The 18,929-nt window shown below is 38.0% G+C and overlaps 1 protein-coding gene across 1 annotated transcript in view; it reads right to left on the reverse strand.

The window, feature by feature from the left end:
- Nucleotides 1-18,929, reverse strand: part of etfdh (electron transfer flavoprotein dehydrogenase) — a 45,600-nt gene that overhangs the window by 20,260 nt on the left and 6,411 nt on the right. Inside the window, exons 3-11 of the mRNA XM_073043006.1 lie at nt 14,307-14,536; nt 13,695-13,776; nt 13,379-13,497; nt 10,915-10,992; nt 8,509-8,655; nt 5,716-5,856; nt 1,951-2,094; nt 1,316-1,484; nt 932-1,114 (exon numbers count right to left, since the gene is read on the reverse strand). Coding sequence (XP_072899107.1) covers nt 932-1,114; nt 1,316-1,484; nt 1,951-2,094; nt 5,716-5,856; nt 8,509-8,655; nt 10,915-10,992; nt 13,379-13,497; nt 13,695-13,776; nt 14,307-14,536 — 1,293 coding nt within the window. The remainder of the gene's footprint in view (nt 1-931; nt 1,115-1,315; nt 1,485-1,950; nt 2,095-5,715; nt 5,857-8,508; nt 8,656-10,914; nt 10,993-13,378; nt 13,498-13,694; nt 13,777-14,306; nt 14,537-18,929) is intronic.

The raw sequence follows: 18,929 nt of genomic DNA on the forward strand, positions 1-18,929 counted from the left end.
CATTCCAACAAAGGCCAACTAAAGCTCAAGAACAAAATCTCATCCTCTGACTGGGTAGAGGACAACTCTCAGGACAGCTTTGAATTGAACAATTTCAAATCACTAGCCTGTGCAAGAACTGACCATTTCTGATGAAGAGTTATGAGCTTACAATGTTAATGCAATTGCTCTTGCTCTACAAAGGTATCCTGACCTTCTGGGCATTTGCAGCATTCTATATTAATTTCACATTTCCAGCAACTCCCGTGGTCTGTTTCTCACAGCTCCAGCACTGTTTTCTCTTCCTTGCATTCTATTTTCACTTTGTCCAGGTAGGTGAGCAGGTTAGCAGAGATATACAAATTTCTACTACTCTCTCTCTTTCTCTGGCAGCATAGGCCAATTTGCATCATTTAGTCTCTCTTGATCTCCAATCTATCATAAACTTCCTTTAATCATTCCACCTTACCAGCTTATTAAAGCTTTTTGGTTTTATAAATTTTCTAGTTCTGAAAATAGGTCACGTGTCTAAAGATTAAATCTATTTTTCTCTCTAAAAATATTGTCTGACCAGCTGAATCTTCCAGCATTTCAAATGAGCAATCATGGCTTGTTTTATTTTTGTTATAGAAATTGTAAATTAAAATACAAAAGGTTATGGTATGGTTCATGAATATCAAAATAAAATGCAGATGCTGCAAGTCTGAAAATGTTAAAAACAGTCAGCACATTAAGCAGTACCTGTGGAAAGAGAAACAGTTAATGTTTAATTTTCTAGTGTGTATTAAATGGTACCTTTTCGAAATTAATGGTTCCTGTTTGGTTTCTGCAGGAGAAAGTCTGTGAGTTTGTGTAGAGTTAAAAATCATATTGTCCTTTTGTTTTCTCCATCTCCAAACAAATATTCCTAAAGTTTATTTCACAAGTTCAATGTTAAATCAAATAGTCAAACCTTTGTGTTTCAGTGTCCAAGGCTCCAATCCTCGAAAGATCCAATAAAATATCCCAGTATAAATCATTCCGCCATAAACACCCAAAGGTCCATGGCAAGAGGGTCGGATATTCCTCACAGAATGAAGTTCCTTCCAAATCCAGGAGTTTTTTAAATCCACTTCGTATTCAGGTACATGAAGGCCTAAGTTAATGTAAAATTATATTTTAGTTTTGTAGAAGAACTTAAAAAAACAATGACTTAAACTGATCAATAACAAAACCTACAAAAATCTATTTTTATTAAAAAATTGGTGTCAAAATGTAAAAATCAATAATATACGTCTTCTTCTCCAAGGCTTTCTTAAAATCATGAAATATGAATCAAAGGTTACTAATTCCATACCTTGAGTTACTGGTTTGTGATCATCTTCACATAATTTCTTAAATATCGTATCTGCAGCAATTATGCCACTTTTCATAGCAGTATGTGTTCCTTTAATTTTTGGGACATTCATCAATCCTGGACTGCAGCCAATTAGCACTCCTCCAGGGAAGGAGAGTCTAGGTACAGACTACAAGACAATATTGCTTCAACTTTTAAAAATAATACATTAACATGATTTATGTGATAGTATTCCACTCTTCCAGTAATTCTTTCTACAACCAACATTTTGTGATCTCAGAGCTTCATAAAAGCAATATCAAACTATAGCAGTGTTTAATACAATCTAAATACTTAATTTTAAACATTCTGATTTGGCTTTCTCCGTTATTTCCATGGTCTGCAAGTGATAGAGTGAGAAGAGGAAAACAGTGGAAAGAGCTTACAATGAACTTAGTTATGATTTTATTTTCTTACTTCTTTGTTGGTGTAATTTAATTTAATTGCAGAATAAAGGATTAACTAATGCTATCACTGTATCTACCAATAGGAACAACTAGCTGGTAGGATTAACAAAGGTTAATTACTTCAGAGAAAGTATTTGAATGGATTAATATAATACATAATACAAACATTAAATAGGTATTTTACCCTACCTGCATACCACCCTCATTTAAGGCACGAGCTCCATAGGCGATCCTTTTACCACCCTCTAGGGTTGGTGATATTGATGGATGATGTTTCCACCTTTGGAATTCTTTAAATGGATTCAGGTATGGATTTTGATAATCTAAACCTACCTAAGAGTAAAACAAACAACAAACATAAACACTCATTACATAATCTTGGGAACTGAAAATTTCAAATAAAAAACCTCCAGAAAAAATGTCAGCAGTTCTACAAATGACAATAAAATAATTATCAATACCAACATGATAGTTTAATCTTGAGGCGATTCCTACGAACAAACTAAGTCAGGTCAAGTCACTTTTATTGTCATTTCAACCATAACTGCTGGTAGTAAAAATGAGATAACGTTTTTCAGGACCGTGTTGTTACCTGCCACAGTAGAAAAACTAGACTGAACTACATAAAAAACAACACAGAGAAAAAAACACTAAGACTACAGACCTACCCAGGACTGCATAAAGTGCACAAAACAGTGCAGGCATTACAATAAATAATAAACAGGACAATAGGGCAGTAAGGTGTCAGTCTAGGTTCTAGGTATTCAGGAGTCTGATAGCTTGGGGGAAGAAACTGTTGCACAGTCTGGTCGTGACAGCCTGAATGCTTCAGTGCCTTTTCCCAGATGGCAGGAAGGAGAAAAGTTTGTACGAGGGGTGCATGGGGTCCTTCATAATGCTGTTTGCTTTGCGGATGCAGCGTGTAGTGTAAATATCCGTAATGGCGGGAAGAGAGACCCCGATGATCTTCTCAGCTAACCTCACTATCAGCTGCAGGGTCTTGCGGTCTGAGATGGTGCAATTTCCGAACCAGGCAGTGATGCAGCTGCTCAGGATGCTCTCAATACAACCCCTGTAGAATGTGATGAGGATGGTGGGTGGGAGATGGACTTTCCTCAGCCTTCGCAGAAAGTAGAGATGCTGCTGGGCTTTCTTTGCTATAGAGCTGGTGTTGAGGGACCAGGTGAGATTCTCCACCAGGTGAACACCAAGAAATTTGGTGCTCTTAACGATCTCTGCCAAGGAGCCGTCGTTGTTCAGTGAGGAGTGGTCGCTCTGTGCCCTCCTGAAGTCAACAACCATCTCTTTTGTTTTGTTCACATTCAGAGACAGGTTGTTAGCTCTGCACCAGTCCGTTAGCTGCTGCACCTCCTCTCTGTAAGCTGACTTGTCATTCTTGCTGATGAGACCCACCGCGGTCATGTCATCGGCAAACTTGATGATGTGGTTCGAGCTGTGTGTTGCAGCACAGTCGTGGGTCAGCAGAGTGAACAGCAGTGGACTGAGCACACAGCCCTGGGGCGCCCACTGTTCTCAGTGTGATGGTGTTGGAGATGCTGCTCCCGATCCGGACTGACTGAGGTCTTCCAGTCAGGAAGTCTAGGATCCAGTTGCAGAGGGAGGTGTTCAGGCCCAGTAGGCTCAGCTTTCCAATCAGTTTCTAAGGGATGATTGTGTTGAATGTTGAACTGAAGTCTATGAACAGCATTCGAACGTATGTGTCTTTTTCTCCAGCTGGGTTCGGGCCAGGTGGAGGGTGGTGGCAATGGCGTTGTCTGCTGAGCGGTTGGGACGGTATGCAAACTGCAGGGGGTCCAATGAGGTGCTGTTAGTGACGCACTAAGATGCAGAGAGAGCGTAAAAGGTAAAAATTGAATTAAATGAGATATGTAGATTCAAAACGTATAGAATCAGAACAGTGAATGATATAATGCAACATTTCTGAAAAGAATATTCAGATGTAAAAAATCAAACTGCTAGAGAACTCAGCAGATCAGGCAAGATCTCGGAGAGGAAGGAATAGTCTATACTTTGTTTTGTGATTGCATCAGGCTTGATGGTATGGAGGGATGACAACCAGCACAAAGAGGTAAGAGGGAGGGATGAGACAGTGGTTCATAGGCAATATATGGAACCAGGTGATTTGGAGGAAGGGGTGGAAATAAGAGACAGGCTGGTGTTTGATAGATGAAGCAGGTAAGTTAGAAACAAATGATGGGCAGATGCAGCAAGATGGGGCAAAGGGAAGAGAGGGAATGTGGAGACAGGCTAGAAGGTGACATGGAGCCAGGCAGGAGATTGGATAGGGAGGACAGGTGGGGGGAGAGGTGTGTAGGTGATTGGCAGGAAATGGGAAAGATGACCAACAAGTGAGAGACCAGTCGGAGTGGGAAAGGAACAAGGGGGTAGCGGGTTACCTGAAGTATATTCAGGAGCTATTCTCACTTATTGGAGACAATGCTGGGGGATGGGGTGGGGTTGAAAGAAACTAGCTGATGGCAAAGAAGGTGAGCTGGGCATCATATTTGCTCTAGAATAATGGGGTTTGATACATCTCTGTAGACCAGCCTGAATATGTTGATGGATAGTTAAATGAACTGCATTCTCTGGCACTAACTTCAAAAAGATCGGTGGGATGGGGGAAGGCTGTCCCAGCTAATATTCATCTCTTACTAAATAGATGGACATCATTGACATTGTTGTTTGTGAGATTCTGACTAGGCAGAGATCAGCTGTATCAGTTCCTTGCATTACATTAGAGGAAGCTCATACAAAAGTGATTAGAGGCTGGAAAGTGCTTTGGAATGGTATCTTTTTCAGTAAACTTTGACAGTGGATGATACAAGAAAGGATGGGCAAAGCCTAGCCAAAAGCATGGATGATGCAATGGTGCTCCAGTGACCAAGGTTCGATCCTTATCTCTACTGGTGTCTCCATGAAATTTTCACATTCTACCGACGTCCATGGATGTTTCCCCCGGTGTTTTAGTTTTCTCCCACATTCTGGGTATGGTGGCTGTTAATCAGCTATTATATAGGAAGCCGGTGGAAGAATTGGACGGGGACATTTTTGGGCACGCACGGGAATAGTTTATAGCAATATAAGTGGGGTGGTGGGGGTTTGAAGGAATTGCTCCAAAGGCTGATAGGAGCTGAATAGCCTCTTTCATATTTCCCATGGCAGAGAAGAAATTTTAAGAGTATGTTTTGAAAGAAAGGTGATCTGGCTTAAAAATAAAACACAAATGTTTACAACACTAAGTATTGAAAACTGTGAATATAAAAGAAGGTGATCAATGAGGTGGTCAATGATCTTTGGTCGTGGAATACGGAGCAACAAGTGTTCTGGAAGGGATGAGAAACAAAGGTGAAAATTCCATACTTAAGGCATTATAGGTCCATAAACTCATGAATAATGGATAGACAGTACAAATGAGGATAAAGGGGAGCATTGTTTTGGATTGGCTCATACTTATGGAGTTGGACTAGAACAGCATGGTATTATTCGGTATATAAAAAGAGTAAAACTTTAAATGATGACTTCAGCAGCAAATAAACAAAAGGCAGGAGCTGAGACAGGCAATATTACAGACAGAGGTTTTGGTAATAGATAATGTGGGGATGGAAGCTCAAGCAAGGAAGTTCAAGAGCTCTGTAAATGACAAAGCAACACACACAAAATGCTGGAGGACAACAGGCCAGGCAGCATCTATGGAAAAAGAGTTAACAGTCACCATTTTGAGCCAGGACCCTTCATCAGGACTGGAAACAAAGGGGAGAATTGCCATACTTGGTTAACCTAAGCTTATACTGCACTGTGAGAAACTTACCTAGGAAAAAAAAGGAAATGTATTTAAAATAAATTAAGACTATTTCCATTCTAACTTTTATTTAGCCTGCTCAGCAAATTCATTAACAAAGGTTAATAAAAGTCAACAGTAATTAATGCACTTACCACAAAGCCCAAAGCCACCAATGGTTCTCCTTCATTTAAATGATAGAGGAATGACCCACCATATGTATGCCTGTCCAGGGGCCATCCTACACTGTGTTCCACTCTGCCAGGTCGCCATTTTTTTTCATCAATAACCCAGAGCTGCCAAAGAAATACAATGTAAAATTTAGTATTATCATAACTGCTTCTGCTGGATTGTAAGGTTTTATGCTCAAAACAAATGCAAATCAGAATGAAGAGGAAGAGTAATGTAAATTTAAAATTGAAATTAACAGACAGATGCTAACATTTAGAGTTAATATTGCTCAATTATTTAAAATTTTATTCAAAAGTCTGCAGATATTGTCAAAATAAATAAATATTTGTGATCAAAACTGGGGAAATTTTAAAGAATATGTGGATAGGTAAATATGGTGGACAAACATAAGCACAGGGAAAATAAATACTTTAAATGAAATTCAGGTGTGATATATGTTGTTGTGTGCAGAAATATTGGCTGTAAAAAAGATAAACACAAGTTACTAAAGTAAAAGACACTTGGATTAATTGTCATAGCCTTAAAATACAAAAGCAAGGTGATGTTTAAATGTAGTTAACTTTAGTTAAAGTACAGTAGGGTCTACCACATCCAGTTCTGAAAGCCTCATTAAAGGAAGCATATGATGGAAGTAAAAATGATTTTGGTGTAGATCTACAAGGAGTGGCAATTTATACAAGAGATACTCAGATAATATGGGCAATTTTTCAATAAAATATGGTGGTGATCCATCTTCTTCAATTGCTGTATTCTTCCAGTGAAAGTATTCCCCCAATTTCACTGAATAGGGACTTCCGGGATTCAAAACCAGTGGTGATGAAGAAACAACAATAATTTTTTAAGCAGCTGAAAGGAGCTGGAGGAACGCAGCAGGTTAAGCTGCATCTATGGAGTCTTGAGGAGGGGTCTCGACCCAAAATGTTGACTTTCCATTTCCCTCCATAGATACTGTCAAAACTAAACAACAGATCTCGGAGGTCCAAAGATCAAGATGGAACTGTTAAGGACATGGCCCACATTCCATTTCTGCAATTTAATACTGGGCTTTGGTTGTCAGCCAGTATTAAAGCAAAATTGGTGGTTTATCCATTTTTAAATCACTGAAGACTAGAGTATTTACAAGGTTAAAATTGTCTGTTCCTGTAAGGCACAGTGATACTGATGGTAGTGCATCTACTGTATTTCACAGTCCCAGGGATCCTAGTTCCTAGATACTGTCTCTGTAGAGTTTGGATGTTCTTTCTAAGGGCAGGTGAGTTTTCATCAGGTGCTCTGTCATCTTCTCTGACAACACCAAAGGCATGCTGGTTGGTAAGTTAGTTGGCAAAAGCTGGTCATAGGAAAATCAGTGGTTGTTAACTTGGCAGAGAATAGGTTACAGAGAATATATAGGAGAATGATATTGATGAGATTTCCCAGAGAGCTCAAAGGGGAAAAGAGGCACCTTTCTATGTCACAGGGAAATAGGGAAATATGAGAACCATAGCAGATTTCCAAGTAAAGGGTGAAACTGAGGCAGCTCTTTCCATTTCTTTGAGATAAGGGAATAGTGTTATAGGACAACACATGGAGTGTGAGAAACCCAGCAATGGCAGAACTGTCAGCTGAAGGTTTGTGATAAGAACTTGAAATACTATTCTAAGTCAGAATTAACACTTACCATACATGTTAAAGAAAAATCATATTAGATTATTCTTCAAAGTAGTGTTAAGTCAATGGGGGCAATGCAGTTGATGTAGTAATGCAGATGTTTAGAAAGCTTTTGACAAAATATTACACAATAAACACTCACAAGAATGAAGTTCATGGAATGCGAAAGCAATAACTGCATGAACATAAAGCTGATTAAAAGACAGAACCATCTTTCATTAAACTGGTTGGAAGTGAAATGTTGACTAGGAAGTTGAGAGGTGTGGTTAGGTGTAGATAGTAGGACTACCATATCATTTTCATGACTATTAATATCATGAACATTATATATGGAACATTATTTCAAAGTCACTGCAAGTGAGAAGAAATTTGGAAATAAGCAATTAGAAAAATAGTAACAGACTTCAGGACTATGTAGACAGATAGCATAAGAGAACTCCAAGAATTGAAAAGTCTTTTGTTTTGATGAGACAAAAAGATGGGATGGAGAGATTTTGGAAATGCACTTATGAAAGACTTTGAAGATTTGATGCTGTTAATTATATTTTATGTATTTCAGATTTTTATTGAATGCAACTCAGATAACCTCCAAGGCTGGCATTTTGAAATGTTTGATCTCATGCTCAATTATGTCCACATATGCAAACCTTTCCATCTTTATAATCTACTGTGGCCCTACATGATTCTTAGATCTTTGTGTCCTCAACTCCGATAAAAATTGGGATGTGCAAAATATCATTCTGTCATTTTGTCAACTGTTTTCAGATGCCCGAGCCAGAAATCCTTCTCCACTTCTTTCTGCTTCTCTGGCTGTCTTTCCATCTCCAAGCTTCTAAATATCTATGCTCAAAACATTTGGTATCAAGCTTTGCTCAACAATTCTCCCATTAAGCATTTTGAACATCAAGTAGCATACTTTCTTGCTGTAGTTAGTTATATGCCTCCAATTTCATTTATTGTTAATTCCACCCTCATCAAATTTCTGTTATCTACAGCAAGCCCCTATGTTTAGAAAGTTCATCAAATCCTCAGGATAGTCTTTGTTAAAACCCTGTTGCGAACAACCAAATTAGCCAATAATGGGAGAGAATTCAAAGCACATTTACCTCTTTCAAACCTATTCCATATGTCTGTGGTTCACAGTTCTCTCTTAGTTTGAAATGTCTGTACAATTGCTTAGCAAGGTGTCCATGGCAACCCTCACCAAATATTGTCACTTTAGCATGAAGTTCCATTCCTCTTTCAAATGTGTCCTTTAAAAGAGCATTCAGAAAAGTATTTCAATTAATATAGGGAATTATAGGGAGTCTGTTTTCCATTTTATTGAATTAAACAAAGTTTACTTTGCAATACAATCTGTAACACCAATGTTATTGAATCTTACGCAATCTTATCTTCTGAATCTCATCCAAATAATCTCCACTTCACTTGAAAATATGTTTATCTTATTTAATACAAGTTTTCCCAGTTGTAGCCAGCACCATTTTGTCAGAAGACCCCATAGCATCTTGAAAACTTATTCCGTTCCTGTGAGAGAACTAATGCACACTTAAAAAAATACTGTAAATATCTAAAAAATAAAGTATAGTTCACCTTCACAGTGAAAGTGAATACCTTATAATATCCTCAGATTTCAACTTGCTGGTGGCGGATATTTTAAGTGATGTATTTCACATATTTAGAATATAAAATGCTGCAGTATAAATTTATAGTCATTAAAAAATACAGCACAGAAACAGGCTGTTCGGCCCATCTCCTGTGCTGAACCATTTAAATTTACTGCCAACTCCCATCAACTGGCAGCTGGACATACTCCTCCATACCCCTCCCATCCAGACTTCTCTTAAATGTTGAAATTGAGCTTGCTTGCACCACTTGCAGCTCGTTCCATGTTCTCAAACATGAATAAGTTTCCCCTCATGTTCCCCTTAAACTTTTCACCTTTCACCCTCAACCCATGACCTCTAGTTGTAGTTCCATCCGACCTCAGTGGAAAAAGTCTGCTTGTATTTACCCTATCTATACCCTTCATAATTTTGTGTACCTCTATCAAATTTCTCCTCAATCTTCTACATTCCAAGGAATAAAGTGCTAACCTATTCAATCTTTCCTTATAACTCAGGTCCTTCAGTCCCAGCAACATCCTTGTAAATATTCACTATGCTCTTTCAACCTCATTTACATCTTTCCTGTAGCTACGTGACCAAAACTGCACACAAAACTCCAAATTAGGCCTCACCAATGTCTTATACAACTTCAACATAACACCCCATCTCCTGGACTTAATATTTTGAACTCTGAAGGCCAATGGGCCAAAAGCTTGAGAGAATTTGTACTGAACAGCAAGATAGCAAGATAGTATTTGATGAGATAGGGCCCAAAGAAATTCTTATTGAACTGAAATCAAGGAGGGATCCAGAGGAAGAACCTGTCTTGGCATAGCTAACAAAAAAGATTATAGTTGTTGAATGTTACATGATGTAGTTACAACTGGATATAGTGTAGTGCCCAAACATTTTGAACAACTTCAATGACTTCTACTCCATTGTTATATTAATAGAATGGCTGTGCACTGAATGTTCTAGTGTTCTGTTCCATTCCATCCCATTCACAAGTGCTGTAATAATGCTAACCAACTAAATGACCTGGCCAATGACTCCCTCCATCTAAGAAAGATCCATCAAAGAAGTATGTTTTTTTGCTCCAATGTCATCAACACTCTTCACAAATGATACCCGATGAGCTGATTGTTTTTAGTTTTCTAGTTACACTTGCAGGACATGAGGTACTTTCATTTGTGTTCGAGCAGAAGCTTATTTGGATATGTCAACAAAGGACAATCTAGAAATTCTTACCTCTTACATCTTGAATTCTCCCAATATTCTAAAATCCTAACAGGTGTAAAAATGATAAGACTACTTATTATTTGTGTAGATAGATGCAGCTACAGTAACACTCAAAAAGCTCAACTACCAACATCAAAGGAATATGTTGCTGGCACCTCTGCTACAGGACTCCAGATCCAGCTTCTCGATCAATAATGCACTCATTCTGCTGAACAGTATGCTCTAATTAGCAGATGATTGCAGCAACTCACAGTGCTTACTTCAGCAGCACCTCTGAAACCTGCAACCCTTACCAAAAGATGAGCAACAAAATAATGGGAACACAATCAGCTCCAAGTTATACCCAGCACTGGGTATAGGTCCCAAGTTAGATTACATTGAGTTAAATGTATTATTTTATGAAAATTCATTATTTAGGAATGGACTAAATAACACCATTATCACACCCATTATAAGTTGCTCACTGCTAACTTCTGAGTGCCAGTGTTGGACACTAGATGGTGTTCTGACGGTATCAGCTACATCCCAATGACATTTAAAAAAATGAGTTGCAAGAGTACAAAAAAATAAAAGCTTTTGTATTTTTTTCCTTGCAAAATATATTCAAACTAGAATATGTCCTACTTTTGAACAGTAACAAATTAATGAAGGACTTAGTAACCATACCTTGGGTGAGCCATCTTTATGAATACCCACATCATTGGTAGAAATTCCCTTAATGCTTCCATCTTCATGAAATAATAGCTAAATTAAAAAAAACAGAAACTTTACATAATGCAATAATTTTCACCAGCACAATATGAAGCATGTCGAAGGTAATAAGTGGATGGCAATAAAATATTAAAGAAAAGCAGGAGTAGGGCATGTGACCTTCATGCCTGGTCACCATTCAGTAGCATCACTGTGACCTTATGCATCAAATCCACAATCTAACCTACAAATTTCCTAGATCCTTTGTTCATAAATCTACTGCTGTCAATTAATTAAGCATTTACAAATCTATGGGTTAGAGAACTCCAAAGATTTGCAATCCTGAGCAAAAAAAATCTTAGTCTCAGACTTAAATGATCAATGTCCTTAATTGAAATTTTCTCTCTCCTTGTTGCAGACATTCCTGTGAGAGACAGCAGACTCCCAGTACCTCCTTAAGTTTCAGCAGGACTACTTCATTACAGGTTGAATTTCTTCAGCAAGCAATATGTAGATTTGCATAGATCAGGAGATTATTTGCAACTAAATTCAATACAAGGATATTCTGTCGCAATAAAAGATGGTAACCTTTTTCCTATTCATCACCATCCCAGTAAATGACACTCTTTCAACATACCATATACTAATTAGAAAAGCTAGTCAACTCTACACAAACAGAAAACTGAACCATCCCCGATCAGTACTGGTACTTGCACATAATGGCATGGGAACAGCAGTGAATCATTCAACCCCTAGAATCTATTCTGCCACTCAATATGATCATGGCAGACACAAAATTCCTCATGCACTTTCCTACTCTTTCCCTCGATTCCTGAGTGATTTTAAATCTATTTCAGCCTTAAATCAACATTGTGCTCAGGAGTTACGACTCACAGCTTTAAGAGAAGAAATTCTTCTTCAGTTCCATCTTAGATACTTAACTCCTTGTTTTGAGAATATGCCCCTTGGTCCTTGACTCTCCCATTAAAGGAAACATTCATTCAGCACTTATCTTGTCTAGCATTTCCACACCAGCACATACCAATCTCCCAAGAAACTTTTGTTTAAAGTTTGTAAACTCCAATGAGTAGCATTCCAACTTGTTGCACATTTAATGTTTCAGTAATCCTGTATATATATGTGTGTGTGTGTGTATGTAGATATATGGGGGATGGGTGAGAAGGGGTGTGTGCACGTGCGTGGGGAGAAGGCGGGCATGCTGGCAGAAGGGGGCTATGCTGGCAGAAGGGGGGTGTGCGGGGATGGGTGATCCAATTTAATGCTATTTTTTAAATAGAGGGACCAAAATTGTTTGTAGTACTCTAGATATGGTCACACTAGTGCTCATGCAGTTGGATTAAGACTTATCTACTTTAATACACAATCTCTCTTAAGAAGAGCCAAAAGTCCATTAGCCTTCCCAAATACCCGCTTACTTATCTCCTAGCTTTCCTTACTCTGAGCACAAGGATTTCCAAATCTTTCTGCCTCAGCTTTCTGTAGTTTTCTTGGTTTACTATGTTGTTCTGCTCTTCCTTCCAAAATGAACACATTTGCCAACTTTTTGTAACTTACTTAAATCTGTCAATAACCTATCAATATCTTTCTGTATTCTCTTTGCAATTCACCTTCTTCCTTATTATTGTGTTCTTCACAAATATGGTTTCTGTAGCTTTGTTTTCTTTCTCTGTTTTTAATATTTATTGTATACAGTTGTGATTCGAGCAATGATACACTGAATTTTGTGGTTTCCCACTGGTTACTAGTTGCCAAATGGAAAATGACCTTCTCATCCCTATTCATCACTTCATGCCTTTTAGTCAATTCTCTATCCATGCCTATAAATTAGCTCCAATAATACTGGCTCTCATCTTGTAACTTACTTTTTGAGGCACTTCGTTGAATGCCTTATGGATGTCTAAATAAAACTACTGGCTTTCTTCTATCCACTCTGGTTCACACTCTCAATTTATCAGACGTTTCCCCTTTGTGAAGTTATCTTAGCTCTGCTTGATTAGATAATGATTTTCCAAATGTGCCATTATTACTTCCCAAGTAATCGGTTCCAGCACATTTCAAGTAATAGACTAATTGGCCTAATGATATATATTAATCCTGCAAATATTCATCAATATAAAACATCAGTATATATCGAATGATATCCAACTACCTTGGATGCGATTTTACAAGAAAGAGGAAATTTCAAAATCAAATTAAAGAAATAAACATGGGATCTTTTGACTATTTCCAGAAAAGTCGTTTGAACAGCTTAAAAGGTCAATAAAGAAAATATAACAACAAATTGGTCCTAATGCAAAATTCCTTAGGGCAAATAAATCCAAATGTAGAAGATACCAAACAATACTGACTTGTATTATTAAATTAATATTAAAATACACTTAAAGTAAATGTATGTTTTAAACCTTAAATTGCTATTCACCTCAGAAGCTGCATACCCTGGATACAATTCCACACCAAGTTCTTCTGCTTGCTCACCTAACCATCTCACCACATGACCCAAACGGACAATATAATTTCCATGATTTCTCATGGGAAGACCTGCACAGAAACAAGAATTGGGGAACAAAGCAGAACTTTAGCTAATAAAGTTACTTTCATACGCATCCGTTGAAAGTAAGTAGCACCTTAGATGTATAGCATCTGACCAAGGAATACTTGTTTCTGGAATGCAAAATAAAAATTATCCTTCTTCAGCTTTGCATTGACTTGCAAAAGGTTATATATGTTGACTATACCTGGTAACAATGGAACAGGAATTCTGTATTTCTCTGTTAATATACCAAATACATCTTCCTTCACTGGCGTGTTCAGTGGAGCCTGTTAGGTACATAAACAAAACATTAACAGGTTTCAAAAGAATTCTAAACATACATATATCCCTAATAAAAATAAAGATACTTGTGTGTGGGAGGGAAAGTGGGTTTTGGGGGTTCTATGCTTTTCTGTCATTCATTCTTCGGAATTTTTCTTCTGTTTTGTGGATGTCTGCAAAGAGTAAGAATTTCAGGTTGTATATTGTATACATTCTCCAATATTAAATGGAACCACTGAATCATTGAAAATGTCTCTGGTTTTCTTCAAAAATAGTCCTATGTGAGCTTTTGTTCTTCCTTTTAAGAGAGTCTTACATTAGGGTTCAGCCTATAAGTTGCATCAGGCTTAGAGTACTATAATCAAATATATTTTATTGCTCATATTTTACTACATAGAGCTATCCCTAACTCATCTGCTATACATGTATCTTTGACATCTTCACACCAAATAGAACTGTATTGCCGCATAAACCACAAATTGTAATTTTTCAATAAGTCAATTAAAGGATCAAAGTAAACATAAACAATCCTTACCCCTCTGTCCCTCCAATCAGGAAATAACTCGTCCAGAGCTTTCGGATCTAGACATGCTCCTGAAAGGATATGTCCACCAATCTGTGCAGATTTCTCCACTAAACAAACTCGTATTTCCTTGCCATGTTTGCCAGCCAGCTGCTTGAGGTGGATTGCTGCAGATAGGCCAGCAGGACCTCCGCCAACTATCACTACATCAGCTTCGTCAGTGAATCGCTCCATGTTGACCCCTTGGAAAAAAGATGGAATACTATAACAGGAAATATAAATTGATTAGATTAATTACTTTTAAAGTTTAGGGATACTTGACATATGAAAGTTGGGAAACAAACACTGAAGACGTTTCTAAACTACAGACCACATTGATTTATATATTATATAGATGGGCATAGTAACATAGAAATTGCCTTTTTTAAAGAAAAAATCAATTAAGATAATAATCACAATATCCAAGTGTATCAATTTTTCAGTACAATTACAGCAAATGAAACTAGCCAGATACAGAATACTTAAATTTGCAAGAATATAATAATCTGATAATGCTGAATCCAAACAACAATTCCAAAGAATTCTGTGAATTGTACAATTTGATGAAAAATTCAAAACATGCCAAATTTATTCTATGGTTCAAAACGCAGATCCAGTTTGCATTTATTATTCATCAGATTGTAAACGTCCATGCCATAATGGATTTATGGTATGAGTACATTAGTACAGACACCATTCTGCCAATCAGGTTTTTGTACAATACTATATACTGAAATAATGTACCGTAGATTCCGGATTTTAAGCCGCTACTTTTTTCCCACATTTTGAACAGCTTTGAACTTTGCGGCCTTTAAAACGGAGCGGCTAATACATGATTTTTTTCATGCCGCCTCGTAAACATTTTGCCTCATAACAGTAGACCAATAAAATTGATGAGTAGTTCACAGAGGTCCAATGAAATTGTACGATAAATCAAGCGCACTTTCACAATTAAATTATTGTAAATCAGTCATTTGTACTCACCCTCATCAACATGGAAAACACTCGAAGAAAAGCATTGTGCTGCCTTTATGGCAGTTATTTAGTTTATAATATTTTCGCTTAGTAATTCATTTTCTAGTTAAAGTTAGAAGAGTTTTAACTATATTTGTTTTCTGTACTACATCGCGGGATGCTATGACGTCACACCCGGTTTCGCCGCGTCTTGTGGGAAAAATGCCGTTTGCGATAAACGGAAAGGGGGGGGAGCGCATTACGCGAGCGGCTTTGGATCTGAGCGAACGCTGCTTTTAAATGCCGTTTGCGATAAACGGGACGGCGGAGCGAAAACGCTGCTTTTAAGTTAAAGGCGATCAATAACTTTTCCTGGTAGGCTGCAGTATATATATTTTTTACCAGTCGTTAGGAGATATTGGAATGTTGTTCAGTAAAGAAGTATACGCAACGTATATTTAAAAGTAGCCGCGTTACGGGCACGGTTCGAAAAAAAGCATTTGCAATATGTATTTGTTTTTGTTACCATATGGATTTAATTAAAAGTTAAAAAATCCTCACGTGTAATATCTTTCTGTGTAAATATCTCATATTACAACGTGGGACACCTGCGGCCGAAAATCCGGTGCGGCCTAAAATCCGGTGCGGCCTTTACAAGTAAAAAATTGATTTTATTTCTAAAATTAGAGCCAGCGGCTTTTAATCAGGTGCGCTCTGTAGTCCGGAATCTACGGTAGTTCTACTTTCATCTTTCTTTCTCTTGGAATCAGATTTCAGGAATATAGTTTACAGCACCTATCAAATGAGAAAGTATATATTCAACAAGCTAAAATGTTAACTCTATCTTTCTCTATTACTGTTGCCTGATCGGCTGAGTATTTCCTGCATTTTGATTATATTTCAGAATTTCACATATACAGTATTTTCCTTTTATATACCTAGCAATGGTTTCTCTTCCTGCATCTGCTCTGTAATTCTGAGTAGTGTCTTCCAATGGTAATAGATGGTATCCTCCTATTTTCAACTACATGCTACCCTTAGCAACATTTGAAATAATGTTAGTTTCTATATTAGTAATATTCAAACTTGTCCTCTATCAATTGTCTTGACTTTGCTATTACTGGACAAGGACAGATTTAGTGATAAACTGATTGTTCAATATTTAACTAGATATATTTTGTACATGCTAAAGGTTTAATCATTACTATCAGGGGGATATTCCAACGGATTGTTCAGAGAATTACAAAAAGTGTTTACACAAAATACGTGTCAGTTGAATATGCATTTAATATTATAAAACAATGTCAATATATAGTATCTCTATAGTAATATTGGGTTAGGTCAAGCAGTACAGCAGGATTGGTAAGAAAAGTCTTTACAACTTGTAGACAGTGAAGACCAGAGAGAGTGCTGTGAAGAGCCTGCAAGAAACACATAAACGATGATCCTCAGAATAACGAAATTATTAGAGAATGATGGCAAAATTAAAAGCCTTATTACTGGAGTAAAGTATTGGACTGGTTGTGTGAAAGCACCAAATCACAAGTATAGTAACAGCAATAAAGCTGACTCCTTCTGGACACATTGAGAACATGAGTGGCTTTATGCATGACCCAGGAGGATATACAATACCAGAACTTGGTGAATTAATATTAGCTATATGATCAACACGTAATATAATACTGATGCAATGATATAGTAGTACTGGTATACTAGAAAAGTGTACTGGACTACTTATTGATCATTCTTTGGGTACAAGCATACATTTGAAAGATGACTAAAGGCTTTAGACTGTCCCAGATCAAAGCAGAGGTGAGAAATAAACATTGTATTGTTACGAATGTGCCACAACTCTGAGGTGCCGAAGGGTACAAAGTCCTTTGTGAGAATTGCAAGATCGCTATTAATTTGGGTCTGGGACCCAGGAAATGAGAGAGAGACGTCCAGAATACACAGGGTTTGGAATGTGTCCTGGCCTCAGCAAGATGGAACCATTGATAACAGCTATTGTCTCTTGGAGACGGAATTGTGTATTGAGTACTGTACTATTCATTGATGCCCTCAGGGGATGACCAGAGTGGGCTGGTTGAGGGATTGCATCATCCCAACCTGATTGACATCTGAGACCCCGTGAGTAAGGATAAAAGAGGGTCTGGGAACAACCCCTTTAGACGCACCAGGAGAAACGCTGGAAATCCAGTGACAGCGTTTGATAGCCAAAGCCGGTGGGGCCCGTGTGCGTCCTCCCTTGCCAGGGTAGCGGGCTTACCACGGAAGAACGGCTTAGCTAAAGGAGAGGCCACAAGTGAACGGCCACGACAACGAGACTCTGAAGGATCGAAATCATAAAAGGAAAAGTCAGCAAGTTTCTAAAAATCTCTCTCTTGACTCCAACCAAAGGCTGCAGCCTGAATGAACTGAGTGACTTTTATATTTCCATCGGACAATACATTTATCCCCTAGACAACGATAGAGCTATTTCTTATTGATTATTATTATACCCGCACTTTTAGATTTAGTATTGATGATGTATATTATCTGTATGTTTGCATTGATATTATTTTTGTGTATTTTTACTAATAAATACTGTTAAAAATAGTACCATCAGACTTCAACGGACCTCTCTATCTTTGCTGGTAAGTGACCCAGTTACAGGGTTTGTAACAGTATAACTATGTTCAGCCAGTTAAGTTATTGTTAAAGATAAAATAAAGATTAGCCTTGTCACATTATAGATACAAACAACACATTTCACTGTTTTGATGGACAGCAATCAACACAGTCCGATGATTGTACTGGGAACATTCTGCAAATGTTGTTATGCTTCCATTGCCAACATAACTTGCCTACAACTTACAAAACCGAACCTGTACATCTTGGTATGTGGGGGGAAGCCAGAGCACCCAGAGGAAACCTGTAGGGTCACGGTGAGAACGTACCCAGTCTCTTTACAGGCAGCAGTGGCATTGAACCATGATCTCTGATGCTGTAAAGCATTATACTAACCGCTACATTACCGTGGTCATACAGCACACTACCATATTGTTTTCCTGTACTGCCAACTGTAAGAAAACATTTTCTGATTGTAGTTAGTTACTCTGAAACGCAAAGAGAAATGTCATATGGTGACATAATAAAAATCTGTAACTTGGGAAAATGCAAGGCTCTAAGTTGCTATTTATATCATTAACACAAGACCACGCAGATGCTGGAAATTCAGAGCAATACACACAAAATGTGCGGAAATCAGAGGCCAGAGTGGGGAAATGGTGGGGGGGGGGGGGGGGCGGAAGAAAGAAGAAAAAAAATTACCATTAGGAAAAATTGATGTTCATGCCATCAAGTTGGAGGCTACCTAGAGGGAATATGAGGTGTTTCTCCTCCAACCTGAGAGTGGTCTCATCATGGCAGAAGGGGAAGCCATGGACTGACTTGCTGGAATGGGAATGGGGATAGGATTTGAAATGGTCGGCCACCAGGAAATTTCGCATTTTGCGGATGGAGCTGAGGTGCTTGACAAAATTGCTCCTCAGTCTACGTCAGGTCTCACTACTGTACAGGATGCCACATCAGGTGCACCGGATACAGTAGATGACCCCAAAAGATTCGCATGTGAAGTGTTGTCTCACCTAGAAGGATTCG

The sequence above is a fragment of the Hemitrygon akajei genome, chromosome 4, assembly GCF_048418815.1.
Source record: "Hemitrygon akajei chromosome 4, sHemAka1.3, whole genome shotgun sequence".
Classification (NCBI taxonomy): Eukaryota; Metazoa; Chordata; class Chondrichthyes; order Myliobatiformes; family Dasyatidae; genus Hemitrygon; species Hemitrygon akajei.